This window comes from Nannospalax galili, unplaced genomic scaffold, assembly GCF_000622305.1.
Source record: "Nannospalax galili isolate Female #2095 unplaced genomic scaffold, S.galili_v1.0 scaffold212, whole genome shotgun sequence".
NCBI classification, from domain to species: Eukaryota; Metazoa; Chordata; class Mammalia; order Rodentia; family Spalacidae; genus Nannospalax; species Nannospalax galili.
Window position 1 is genome coordinate 130,447 of NW_008333884.1, and position 11,112 is coordinate 141,558.

General features: G+C 49.9%; 1 protein-coding gene across 4 annotated transcripts in view; it reads right to left on the reverse strand.

The window, feature by feature from the left end:
• Positions 1-3,846: 3,846 nt before the first annotated feature.
• The window catches only part of Flot2 (flotillin 2), a 17,086-nt gene continuing 9,820 nt past the window's right edge, over positions 3,847-11,112 (reverse strand). Inside the window, exons 1-10 of one of the 4 annotated variants that reach the window (XM_017797047.2) lie at positions 10,474-10,562; positions 8,934-9,024; positions 7,738-7,861; positions 6,942-7,060; positions 6,720-6,833; positions 6,510-6,629; positions 6,210-6,424; positions 5,649-5,832; positions 5,203-5,352; positions 3,847-5,089 (exon numbers count right to left, since the gene is read on the reverse strand). In XM_017797047.2, coding sequence (XP_017652536.1) covers positions 5,051-5,089; positions 5,203-5,352; positions 5,649-5,832; positions 6,210-6,424; positions 6,510-6,629; positions 6,720-6,833; positions 6,942-7,060; positions 7,738-7,861; positions 8,934-9,008 — 1,140 coding nt within the window. In that variant the 5' untranslated portion in view covers positions 9,009-9,024; positions 10,474-10,562 and the 3' untranslated portion in view covers positions 3,847-5,050. Of the gene's footprint in view, positions 5,090-5,202; positions 5,353-5,648; positions 5,833-6,209; positions 6,425-6,509; positions 6,630-6,719; positions 6,834-6,941; positions 7,061-7,737; positions 7,862-8,933; positions 9,025-10,473; positions 10,565-11,112 lie in introns of those variants that run through there. The other 3 variants (XM_008828696.2, XM_008828694.2, XM_017797048.2) reach the window with 3 other exon arrangements.

Consider the following 11,112-nt stretch of genomic DNA (forward strand, 5'->3'; position numbering starts at 1 on the left):
CCTGCCTCTACCTCCGAACTGCTGGGAGTGCTTATGCCACCAGGACTTTCTTTTTGTAGTACTAGGGACGGAATGTGGGTCTTGTGCATGTTAGGTAAAACATTCTACCACTGAACTATGGCCCCAGTCCTTTCTGTCTCTCTGATAGGTGTCATGTAATCCAGGCTGGCCTTGAATTTGCTATGTAGCTGAGGCTGGCCTTGAATTCCTGATCCTTATGCCTCTACTTCCCATGTGCTGAGATTTTTGGTATACACCACCACAGCTGGCTGGGTTTCCTTTCCTTTTCCTTCCTTTCTCCCTTCCTCTCCCATCCCTCCTCTTCCCTCTTTTCCTTCCTGGCTAGGAATTAAACTTTGAACCTTTTGCATGCTTGGTAAATGCTCTACCACTAAGCTGTACCCTGAGCCCTTAGACTTAGCTTAGAAAATAAAATCTCTAAAATAAACGATCTCTCAGTTTCTGGGATCTGGATTTTAGGAATCTGAATGGGCAGTCTTGGCTTGGGGGGTCTCCTATAGATGCAGCCCAGAGAAAGCTGTGCCTCCCAGGTGGCTCTCTCTGTTGGGGCTTATCCCTGTGGTCCCTCTGCTAAGATTTCATCATAGTACAAGGACCTCACAGCTTGCATGGTGGCTAAAGCTTAAAGAGACAGCATTTCAGCTGGGAGCAGTGGTACACACTAATAATCCCCAGCATTGCAGAGGTGGAGACAAGAGTATCAGTAGTTCAAGGCCAGCCTCAGCTACATAATGAGTTTAAGGCCAGCCTGGACTATATGAGACCCTGTCTCAACAAAACAAAATATTCTATGAAATAAAACAGAAGTTATAGGGCTGGAGGTTTGGCTCAGCAGTTAAGAGCTCTGGCTCCTGCCTGGGTGTGGTGGTGCATACCTTTAATCCCAGCACTCTGGGAGACAGAGGCAGGTGATTCTCTGTGAGTTCCAGGCCAGATGGGGCTACAGGAAGACCCTGTCTCAAAAAGGCCAAAAACAAAAAAAGCAAAAAACAGAAGTTATGTCATCTTGGACCATATAGTTTTGGCATATCACTTCTGCCATACTTGAGTGACTTAAATAGTGGGAATCATCCAGCCACCTAGTTTAAAGGGAAGGAAGCATAAAGTCTACCTCTAATTGGATGTCAAAGTCACACTGTAAGGGGAACATGTGGAATAGGAGATATTGTTGCCACTATCTTTGGAAAATACAATCTGCCACACACATTTTCATATATCTATTAACCTTTCTGTGTGGTGCCTAAGCCTGTCATCTGTATTTCTCTACTGGGTTGTTATCTTTTACCTTCCTGAATAGTTTTAGAAGTTCTATATTATATATATATATTCTAGATGCTAGTTTTTGTTTTGGTGTTACATGAGACCCTTTCTCAAAAGAAAAGTGCTCATATTAGGTTATTACTGATTTGTATTTTTTTTTTTTTGACAGGGTCTATGTAGACCAAGCTAGCCCTCAACAGAGGTCTACCTGCCTTTGCCTCCTGAGTACTGGGATTAAAAGCCTGTGTTACGCCGGGCGTGGTGGCGCACGCCTTTAATCCCAGCATTTGGGAGGCAGAGGCAGGTAATTCTTTGTGAGTTCGAGTCCAGCCTGGTCTACATAGTGAGTTCCGGGACAGCTGGGGCTACAAGGAGACCCTGGCTCAAAAAAAACAAAAAAAACAAAACAAAACAAAAAAAGCTTGTGTTATTTGGGTGGTAAGGACATGCCTTTAATCCTAGCATTTAGGAAGCACAGGTTGATCTCTGAGTTCCACGCCAGCCTGGTCTACATAGTCTAAAAATAAAGAAAAAGAAAAAAAATGGAAAAGGGGATCTAAATACCATTAAACTATATTGTATGAAAATCATGAAAATTCAATTTAAAAAAAAGGTGTCACCATGCCTGGCCAGACCAAGGTGTTCTTTTTGGAGACAGGGTCTTATTACGTAGACTGGTCTGGACTGGAACTCAGAGATGTGCTTGCCTCTGCCTCCTAAGTGCTGGGATTAAAGTCCCGTACCACCATACCAGGCTTTTATTATTTATGATGTGAATGCATGCATACAACAGCACTTGTGTGGAGGTCAAACTCTGTAGACTCTGTGAAGTCAGTTCTCTCCTTGGGCTTGGATGCAGGTGGTCAAGTTTTCATGAAAGCCCTGCATGAAAGCACTTTTACCCACTGATCAATCTTGCCAGCCTCGTTTGTATATGTGTGTCTACGTGTGTGTGCGGGTACATGCCTTTATTGGTTATTCTTTTTGTGTGTTCTTTTTGAGACAGGGTCTCCCTGTAGCCCCAGCTGGCCTGAGACTTGCTTTGTAGACCAGACTGGCCTGGAACTCAGAGATCTGCCTGTCTCTGCCTCCCAGAGTGCTGGGATTAAAGGTGTGCACCACCACGCTTGGCTCTGCTTATTGGTTCTTTATTGCTCTCTGCCTTATTCCTTTGAGACTGGATCTTTCTTTTTTTTATTATTTAAAAAATTTTATTTTTTTTTTATGTGTATGTGTGTATTGCCCGCTTGTAGGGAAGTGCGCCCATGTTGTGCAATGCCTGCGGAGGACAGAAGAGGCTGTCGGATCCCCTGGAACTGGAGTTCCAGACAGTTGTTAGCTGCCATGTGGGTGCTGGGATTCAAACCCAGGTCTTCTGCAAGAAAAGCCAGTGTTTGGGGCTGGAGAGATGGCTCAGCGGTTAAGAACACTGGAATCTCACAGAGATCCACCTACCTGACCCCAGAGCCAGGATCAAAGGTACACGCTGCTGCCACCGCACCTGGCATGACTGCAGGTACTCTTACCCACTGAGCCATCTCCCCAGCCCCAAGTTTTTTGTATTTTTTTTACATTAAGGAATCTTGCTGGAGCTCACTCCTTTAATCACAGAACTCAAGAGGCAGAGGCAGGAAGATCTCTGCAAGTTCCCAGAGGCAGGCAGAGGACTGGGGAGACAGAGACAGGTAGATCTTTGTGAGTTTTAGCCCTGGTCTGCATAGCAATTTCAGGCAAGCCAGGATTGCATAGTGAGACACTTTCTAAAAAAAATAAAAATTAAAAAAAAAATCAAATTTGGGCTGGAGAGATGGCTCAGCAGTTAAGAACTCTGGTTGTTCTTGCAGAAGACCAGGGTTTGAATCCCAGCATGATAACTGTCTGAAACTCTAGTTCCAGGGGATCCGATAGCCTCTTCTGTCCTCCAAGGGCATTGTACGACACAGGTGCACTAACCTACCCGCAGGCAATACACACATACACATAAAATAAAAATTAAAAAAAAAAATCTTGCTGGATGTGGTGGCATATGCCTATAATGCCAGCATTAGGAGGCGGAGGCAAGAGGAACAGGACCTCAAGGTCAGCCTTGACTGCATAGCAAGCCCAAGACCAGCCTGGGCTACTTGTAACTCTGTCTCAAACAAAATTCTCCACAAACAAAAAAAGAATGCTGAGGCCTGGGAAGATGAAGTTATTTGCCAACAACAGAACTAAAATTTAAATTAAATTAAATTAAATTTAAATTTAAGCCCAAACAGCCCAATCAGAATTCATGCTCTTAGCCTGAGAATTGGGCTCCATTGCTGAGCAGGACTCAGAATTGACAAAGGAGAGCCTGTTAGCCTCCTCCATTCTCTTCCCTGGTCTTGCTTCAGTGCCAAGGCTGGCCTCTGTCACCCTAGGCTCCTACTGAGGGCATAGTCAGTGTGCTGGTGCCCTCAGGTGGCTAGGGGTAGGAAAGAACAGGCTAAGAGCAGCATGCTGAAGTGGTTATGTTTGGGGTGGGAAGGGGACTTAGTTCTTGGCTCCACGTCTTCCTCCTCACAGAATACACAATGAAAGGGGTGGGTAGAAGATATTTTTATTTTACCAGAGGGGATAGGCAGTGGGGCAGTGCAATATCCAAGCCCCAGACCAGACATGCAGCATTCACATGCAGAACAGCTACACAGGCTGGGGCAGGGCCAGAGGTGAAGAGTAGGACCATGAGATACCCACAGCACCCATATCAGGATGCCTGGGCCCTGGGCTCTTCTGCCACCAATGGTACAAGGAGGCAGAAGATTTAGCTGCTTCCCATGGGTAGAACCCCATTGTTCTGGCCAGGAAGAAAAAGGCATAAAGGGAGTGGGATTTGGCCAGTCTACTACGGCACTTGATTCTGTTAGAGTTGGCACAGCCTTGCCCCCTGGGAGAGTCCCATGCCCAGGACAGCAGAGCATGATCAGGAAGAGGGTCTATACACTTTCCTGTCCCCAACAAAAAGGCTTAGTAGAGTTGTGACCAAGATCCACCCCACCTATGAGGAACATGCCAATGAAAGAGTCTTCCCTGAGCACAAGCAAGGCCTCCTAAGGCAGTAGTAAACTGGGGGAGCTGCAACAGACAGGAGACCTTGCCTCTGTGCCCCTGGGGTGCAGGGGAGAGGGGCAGGTGTGAGAGTAGGCCTGGGCCCCAGGGGTGAAGTAAAGGGCAATAATTCTAGGCCTTACAGACCATGGCTGCCCAGGTCTCAAGGGCAAGAGTGTGTGGATTGTGGGCTTTTTAGAGCAGGGTTTAGGGCTAAGAAGTTCAGGCTGGGAGAGGGGGGAGTGGGTGTCCTACCCAGAACCCCTGCACCCATGCTGGGCTCTGCCAGGGCTTAGGAGCGACAGACAGATACATGGAGAACTTGAAGGCACCAGGATTCTGAAGAGCAGCAGGGCCACCCCTCACAGACAGTGATTATAATAAACTTCAGCTTAAACTATGTGATGTGTGTAGGGGGTAGGAAGAGAAATAGGCAGCCAGAGGGCGAGTCACACAGGAAGATGAGGGTAGAAGAAACAGACCAGATGAATGTGGCAGCAAATGTAAGGGTATAGAGGAGAGGACAGGAATAACAGACAGACAGGAGAGAAGGGAAGACAGCCAGAGATGGCCTGAACACGCAGCACTCCTGGTCCCTACAAAATAAGGCACCAGAGTCAGTAACGTTCCTGTTGTCCCTGTGGTATTAAAACGTGCTGGAGGGCAGGCAGCTGCTGAAGGACGTGGGCCTACAGGAGCCTCACACCTGTGCACCAGTGGCATTCTTGATCAGGGGTATCTGCAAGGATGGAAGGTACTATGAGGTCCTGACTGTAGGGACCTAAACCCATCTGCCTGGTCAGTCCAATGGGCTGTCCAGGGATTCCCCACAGCAGCCAGGCAGGTACATACCTTTGAGAGGTCCACACCTGTGAGGGCATGCACAGAGGCAGGCAGTTCTGCCAGCAGCCGGTTTACTTCTGATGTTACCTTGCTGTTGTCCCCACTGAGGACCACAATCTCATCCACTTTGGTCAAGGGGGCAGAGATTTTGGCAGCAATCTAGAGGGGGGGCGGTATTTAGAAAGTGTAGTCAGAACCCTGACTCTGTTCACCTGCCTACCTAGTACCTCTCCCTTGTTCAAGTGGCCCAAACCCAAAGCAGCCTGGGCTGTACTAATTCATAGCGTGGCAGGGAAGGACCATGGGCCAGGGGGTCTGGGCACCCATCTGTGTATTTTATTCAATGCTCCAGTTGCATGTGGATGTTACTAACTAGTGCCCAGAGAAGTTCTGGCACTTGCCCCATTAGTCAAAGAGACCTGAACTTTGAGTGAGAGCTTGGTTGGGAACCTTACCTGGGGCAGGGCTTCCAGCACCAACGCCATCTTGGCTGCATCCCCGTATTTCTGGTAGGCCTCAGCTTTAAGCTTCATCCGCTCAGCCTCTGCCTTGCCCATAGCCTCAATGACTGCTGCCTCTGCCTCCCCGATTTTTCGGATCTTCTCAGCTTCCGCTTGTGCCAAAAGGACTTGTTTCACCCTGAGGAAGCCCGGGCCAGACAGTTTAGTTAGAGGTGCCAGAGTATCCTCTCTTAGGGCCCTGCAAACCATCCAACCCTTTTTTTCTGGTGGCTGTTAGGGGTGGGGGATATTTGAAGGAGGTGCTCTGTCCAGCCAACTTTGGTGGGGAATAGTTCCCAGCTGCAAGTGGGAGGGGACTAACCAGGAGGCCCTCTGTGCCAGGCACTATCCCAGGCACTCCAGGCTCCTTATCTCATTTAGTCTTCCAGACAACAGGCTTGGAAGTTTAACTAGGGTAGGGGTGTGGGGGTAGTTTCCAAGCTCTGGTTGGGAGAGGGAGAGAGCACTGATGGTGGAACAGCTTGGTTAGTCTGCCTGCCAGGCCCCAGCCCTCACTTTTCACCCTCAGCGATCTGCTGGATGCGGTGGGCCTCTGCCTCAGCAGGGCGGCGCACTGTGGCGATGAGCTCCTTGTCAGTACGGAGGATCTCCTGTGCCTCCACGGCGATCTGCTTCTTGCGCTGTACAACCTCAATCTCAATCTCTTCCTGTCGGATCTTCTGCTGCTCTCGGGCCCCTTGCAGCTCATAGGCCAACTGGGCCTCAGCTGTCTGCAGCCGGGGAGTCGGCATATGAGAGGTTGGCTAGCACACCCTGAGCCCTGAGCAACATGCATGGGTACCCCTGGCATCTCACCTTGATGTTGACCTCCTCACTGAAGGCTGACTTTTGCAGTTCAAAGGCTCTCTTGGAGTTAGCGATCTTGGTGTCTGCCATGAACTTTACGTCCAGCATCTCCTTCTTGCACTCAGCTTCCTGAGAAACGTAGTGTTAAGGATCAGCTGCTGAGGAACCATACACCCATCAGCTCACTGTCCTGAGGCATGAAAGGGAAATTCCACACACCCGGATGCCTGCATCCCGCTCTGCCTCTGCCACTCCGATGTCAGCATCTCTCTGCACCACAGCAGTCTGTGTCTTGCCCAGAGAGCTCAGATAGTCCACTTTGTCATATACATCCTAGGGAGGGAAAGGGAGTCAGTCATCCCAGGAAGCAGCCAAAGGTACAAGGGTGCCCCTCCATCTCCCATATGGACACATGGGAACAGCCTTCCCATTACACCTCACCTTGATGGTAAAGCTGAGGATCTCAATGCCCATGCGGCCAACATCAGGAGCTGCTACTTCCCGTACCAGCTTGGCAAACTGGTCTCGGTCCTGGTAAATCTGCTCCACAGTCAGTGTCCCTGGGGGGCAAAGGGTTCATGAACCAGTCCCTAGGGGCCTAACCAGCTGGGAAAGGGAGGAAGCACTTGACAAGCCTGGGTGCATGCAAGGGTCAAGCAGTCTGAGTAGGATCTTTGTGGAGTTTCCTCCTCAACAGTGTTTAATACTGTGCAGCTGGAGCAAATGTATCAAGCAGCACCAGATGTCTGAGGAATCTACCCTCTGCTACATCAATGCCCTCTTCAAGTCACCATCTTGAAATTTTATTATTATTGTGTGTTTGTGTATACCTGGACACCTGTGCTGGTATGTGTGAAAGCAAGAGGTCAGCTTTGAGTACTATCTACGTTTTCTTCTGAGATAGGTTCTCTTATTGAGTCGAGGTGGTTTTTCTTTTCTTTTCTTTTTTTTTTTTGGTCTTTTTGAGACAGGGTCTCCCTGTAGCCCCAGCTGTCCTTGAACTCACTGTGTAGACCAGGCTGGCATTGAACTCACAGAGATCCGCCTGCCTCTGCCTCCCGAGTGCTGGGATTAAAGGAATGCGCCACCATGCCTGGCTCCACCTTGAGTTTTTAAATTAAAGACTTAGAAAATTTTTTAGCTCAAACTTCAGTGGAATAGGTCCCCCTGTCCAGCCATTCACATGTTTCTGGCCCTGGCTCAGAGACTGTATGAGGCTGAGCAGGGAGGGCCTCACCAAGGATGGAACGTAAATGCCCCTCCAGGGTCTGTAGGACGACGTTCTTGATGTCCTGCACATTCTTGCCCAGGAACTGTTCACAGGCCACAGCCAGGAGCTCCTTCTCTGTCATGATCTTCACCTGTCAGGGTCACAGAGATGCCTGAGTCAGACAGAAGGCAGATAGAGGCCCCAGACCCTGAGGTGCAGAGGCTGATGGCTGTGCCCTGCCCCCTTTCAGACCTGGAGGCCCTGGGGCTGCAAATGGGACTTCTGAAGCCCCTAGAAGGGAAAGAGCAGCACAAGGAACTATTTTTTGGATACAGGGTCTCACTATGTAGCCCTGGTTTGCCTCTAACATATGGAGATTCTCTCTCCTATCGCTGCTCTCTCCTGGGTGCTGGGATTAAAAGTATGTGCCACCACTCCCAGCACAAGGAACTCTTAGGCTGAGAATTCTGTGTTCACTGATGACCCCCAGGCCCTGATTGGGCCTCTCTCCCAGGCATTTGGGGCTCATGTTCCCCCATGCCTCCAGCCCGCTGTTCTCTCACTAGCCAGCTCTTCCTCTGCAGCCTCCCCACACATGGGAGACCCTCAGGCTTAGGGGCAGAGAGTGAAAAGGAGAACAAACAGTAGGGACACAGACAAATGGAGTTGGAAAGAGCCTAGACAGGGCAGGAGACAGGTTCTAGAGGTGTAAAGGTGTCTTTGCCTCTTCAGGTGTTCAGTCAAATCCCTTCCCAGAGATGAGGAACAGGTAGAACCTCAGTGCCCTGTGAAGTTGAGGGTGGGTTAGGGTGGGATACTCCTCCCAAGGCCCCAGCTGAGGGGTAAGCTGCACTGATGCCCCTTGAAGAACTTGAAGGGTCTCTTCCTCTGGGCCACTCAGGGAACAGGGGAGGCCTGGATTCCAGGGCCCATCATATCCAATGCCTGCAAAGAATGGGGGTGAATTAGTGAGACAGGAGCCCTCAGCATTGGTTTTGTCCTGAGAAGGCCACTGAGGAGAGAAGGGGAATCTGTTAGTTCTGCTGGGTGGCCAAGGGGGCCAAATAAGCATGTTCCAGTGATGATGACTCTGTTGCTGGAGGGTGACAAGGATTCTAGAGAGAGACTGCCCCTGGCTGGTGTCCTCTCCTCCTCCCCCCAAACCCCACTATGGGGGAAGAGGCACCTCAATGGACATGCGTGGGGCTGCTGAGTTACTATACCTGGGCGACACCCGTCACAGTTAAAGCTACCCCCTCGGCCGTCTCTACGTCCTCGCAGCGGGGCTGCAACGTCATAATCTCTAGGGAAATCCTGCCAAGAAATGCAAAACAGGGGCATGGGTCTGGGGGCCTAGGGTCTGGAGTGTGGGAGAGTCTAGTACCTCACTGTGGCTGGGACCGACCAGGGGTGCTGGAGGAGACATCTTCGGGGGTGTGTATATGGCAGTGTGTGGGAAGATGGTAAGAGGGAGGGCAGGATGAATGCAGGAAGCTCCAGGGGAAGAAGGGTAAGTGGGTGACATATGTATACATATGTCTTTTGCTTGTTATCCTGGCTTGAATTGTGAGAAAAAGGAAGGAGGAAAGAAGTGGTATGTGGTGCTCTGGGGCTGATGAGGTCAGAGAGAACCTAGGTTGAGGGGGGGAGAGGGAGGGGGAGAGGGGGAGAGAGAGAGAGAGAGAGAGAGAGAGAGAGAGAGAGAGAGAGATCTCAGAAACTCCTTTGAGTTTGTATGCCACTTCAATCTGACTCCTTTTGTCTACATTCATCTAGGTTGGTGTGTGTGTGTGTGTGTGTGTGTGTGTGTGTGTGCCTCTTCAATCTGACTCCTTTTGTCTACACTCACCTAGCTTAAGGGGCCTGGTCTTAATTGTGTGTGTGTGTGTGTGTGCCTCTTCAATCTGACTCCTTTTGTCTACACTCACCTAGCTTAAGGGGCCTGGTCTTAATTGTGTGTGTGTGTGTGTGTGCCTCTTCAATCTGACTCCTTTTGTCTACACTCACCTAGCTTAAGGGGCCTGGTCTTAAGTACAGCAATGTTGAGGGGAGTGGGGCTGCTTCTAGAGTGTTGAGGAAGGCCCGGACGCCTGTGCCACACAAGGCACTTCAAGCCTCTCTTTGGACCTCTGTACTGAAGCTGCCTTCCCAAGGCTATATGGGCTAATGGGATGTGAACAGTGTCCTTCTCTACTATATCTGGCAGGATGGATGAGGAAAGGAGCAGGAGTTTTGCCCGAGAAAACTGCAGGACATCAGTGCCAACAAAAGGGAAGGGCAAGATGCTATATGTAAAACTCTCCAGCCTGGGGAACTACTAGCAACAAGGGGTAGGGGCTTTTTAATGTTCACTGCTGCAACCCCAGTGCCTGAAACTAAGAAAGTATTTAACAAAGAGCTGGCACACACAGCAAGGAAGATGTGGATTACAGAGAAAGCACTTGGGAGTTGTTCAGCAATCTGGTCAAGAACAGATTCACCAGCTATGGCTGCACGATAATGAGGCGTGGTATTCAAGGATACCCCCTGGGCTGCCTGGGCAGAATTTCCAGAGTTCTTTGGTTGTTCCTTACAGCCTCAAGGGGCAAAGGGAGAGGATTTGGGGATCTACTTGGATCCACCCTGGCACCCAGAGCAGCAGAGAGGGGAAGAGTAGGGGAGGGAGGCACACTCTCAGGAGAGTCCATCATTGGCTTCTGCCAGGTCCCACAGGGCAGGAAGAGAGACGGTTAGACATAGATGAGGAAGCAGGTGGGTTATTACCTGTGCAACCCCTGTTACGAATAGCGGGACCCCCTCCGACGTCTCAATATTCTCACAGCGACACAGGATGGTCATAACCTCCAGAGACAGTCTGAGGAGCAGCCAGGGGGTAGGGGAAGGTAGGGACAGGAAGGGTAGGAGGGGACACAGCAAACACATATAGTGGTTACCAGATAAGCACTGATGCCTGACACATGGGGGCATGGGCTCTCAACACTTCAACCCACCCTTACCAGCTCAGCCTAAGACTGTAGGCGAGCACAGGCATGCCCTTGCTGGCCCAATGCTTCCAGACCTCTTCTCTAGTCCCTATTCCCTTCAAATGAGAAGCTGCTGAGCTGGGGAGAGGTCTGCTAGTGTCCAGAGGTCAGGAGGCCCAAGCATAGGGCACCCAGGTTGCAACAACTTCACTTTTGTAAGAGATTTCTGCTGTGATCAGGGAAACAGCCTTAGCCCCACCCTCCTAACATAGGAAAACTTGTTTTTAGAAGTTGGGAAGATGTGGCCACTCGGGAATTAATAAGCCACAGCAGATATTGAATCCTGCTTGGGGCACAGATTCTTGAGGTTGGGGATAATTTCACTAAAAAGGCGATTCAAAAGCCAGAAAATCTCAAAGAAAATTTTGGATATCTGATT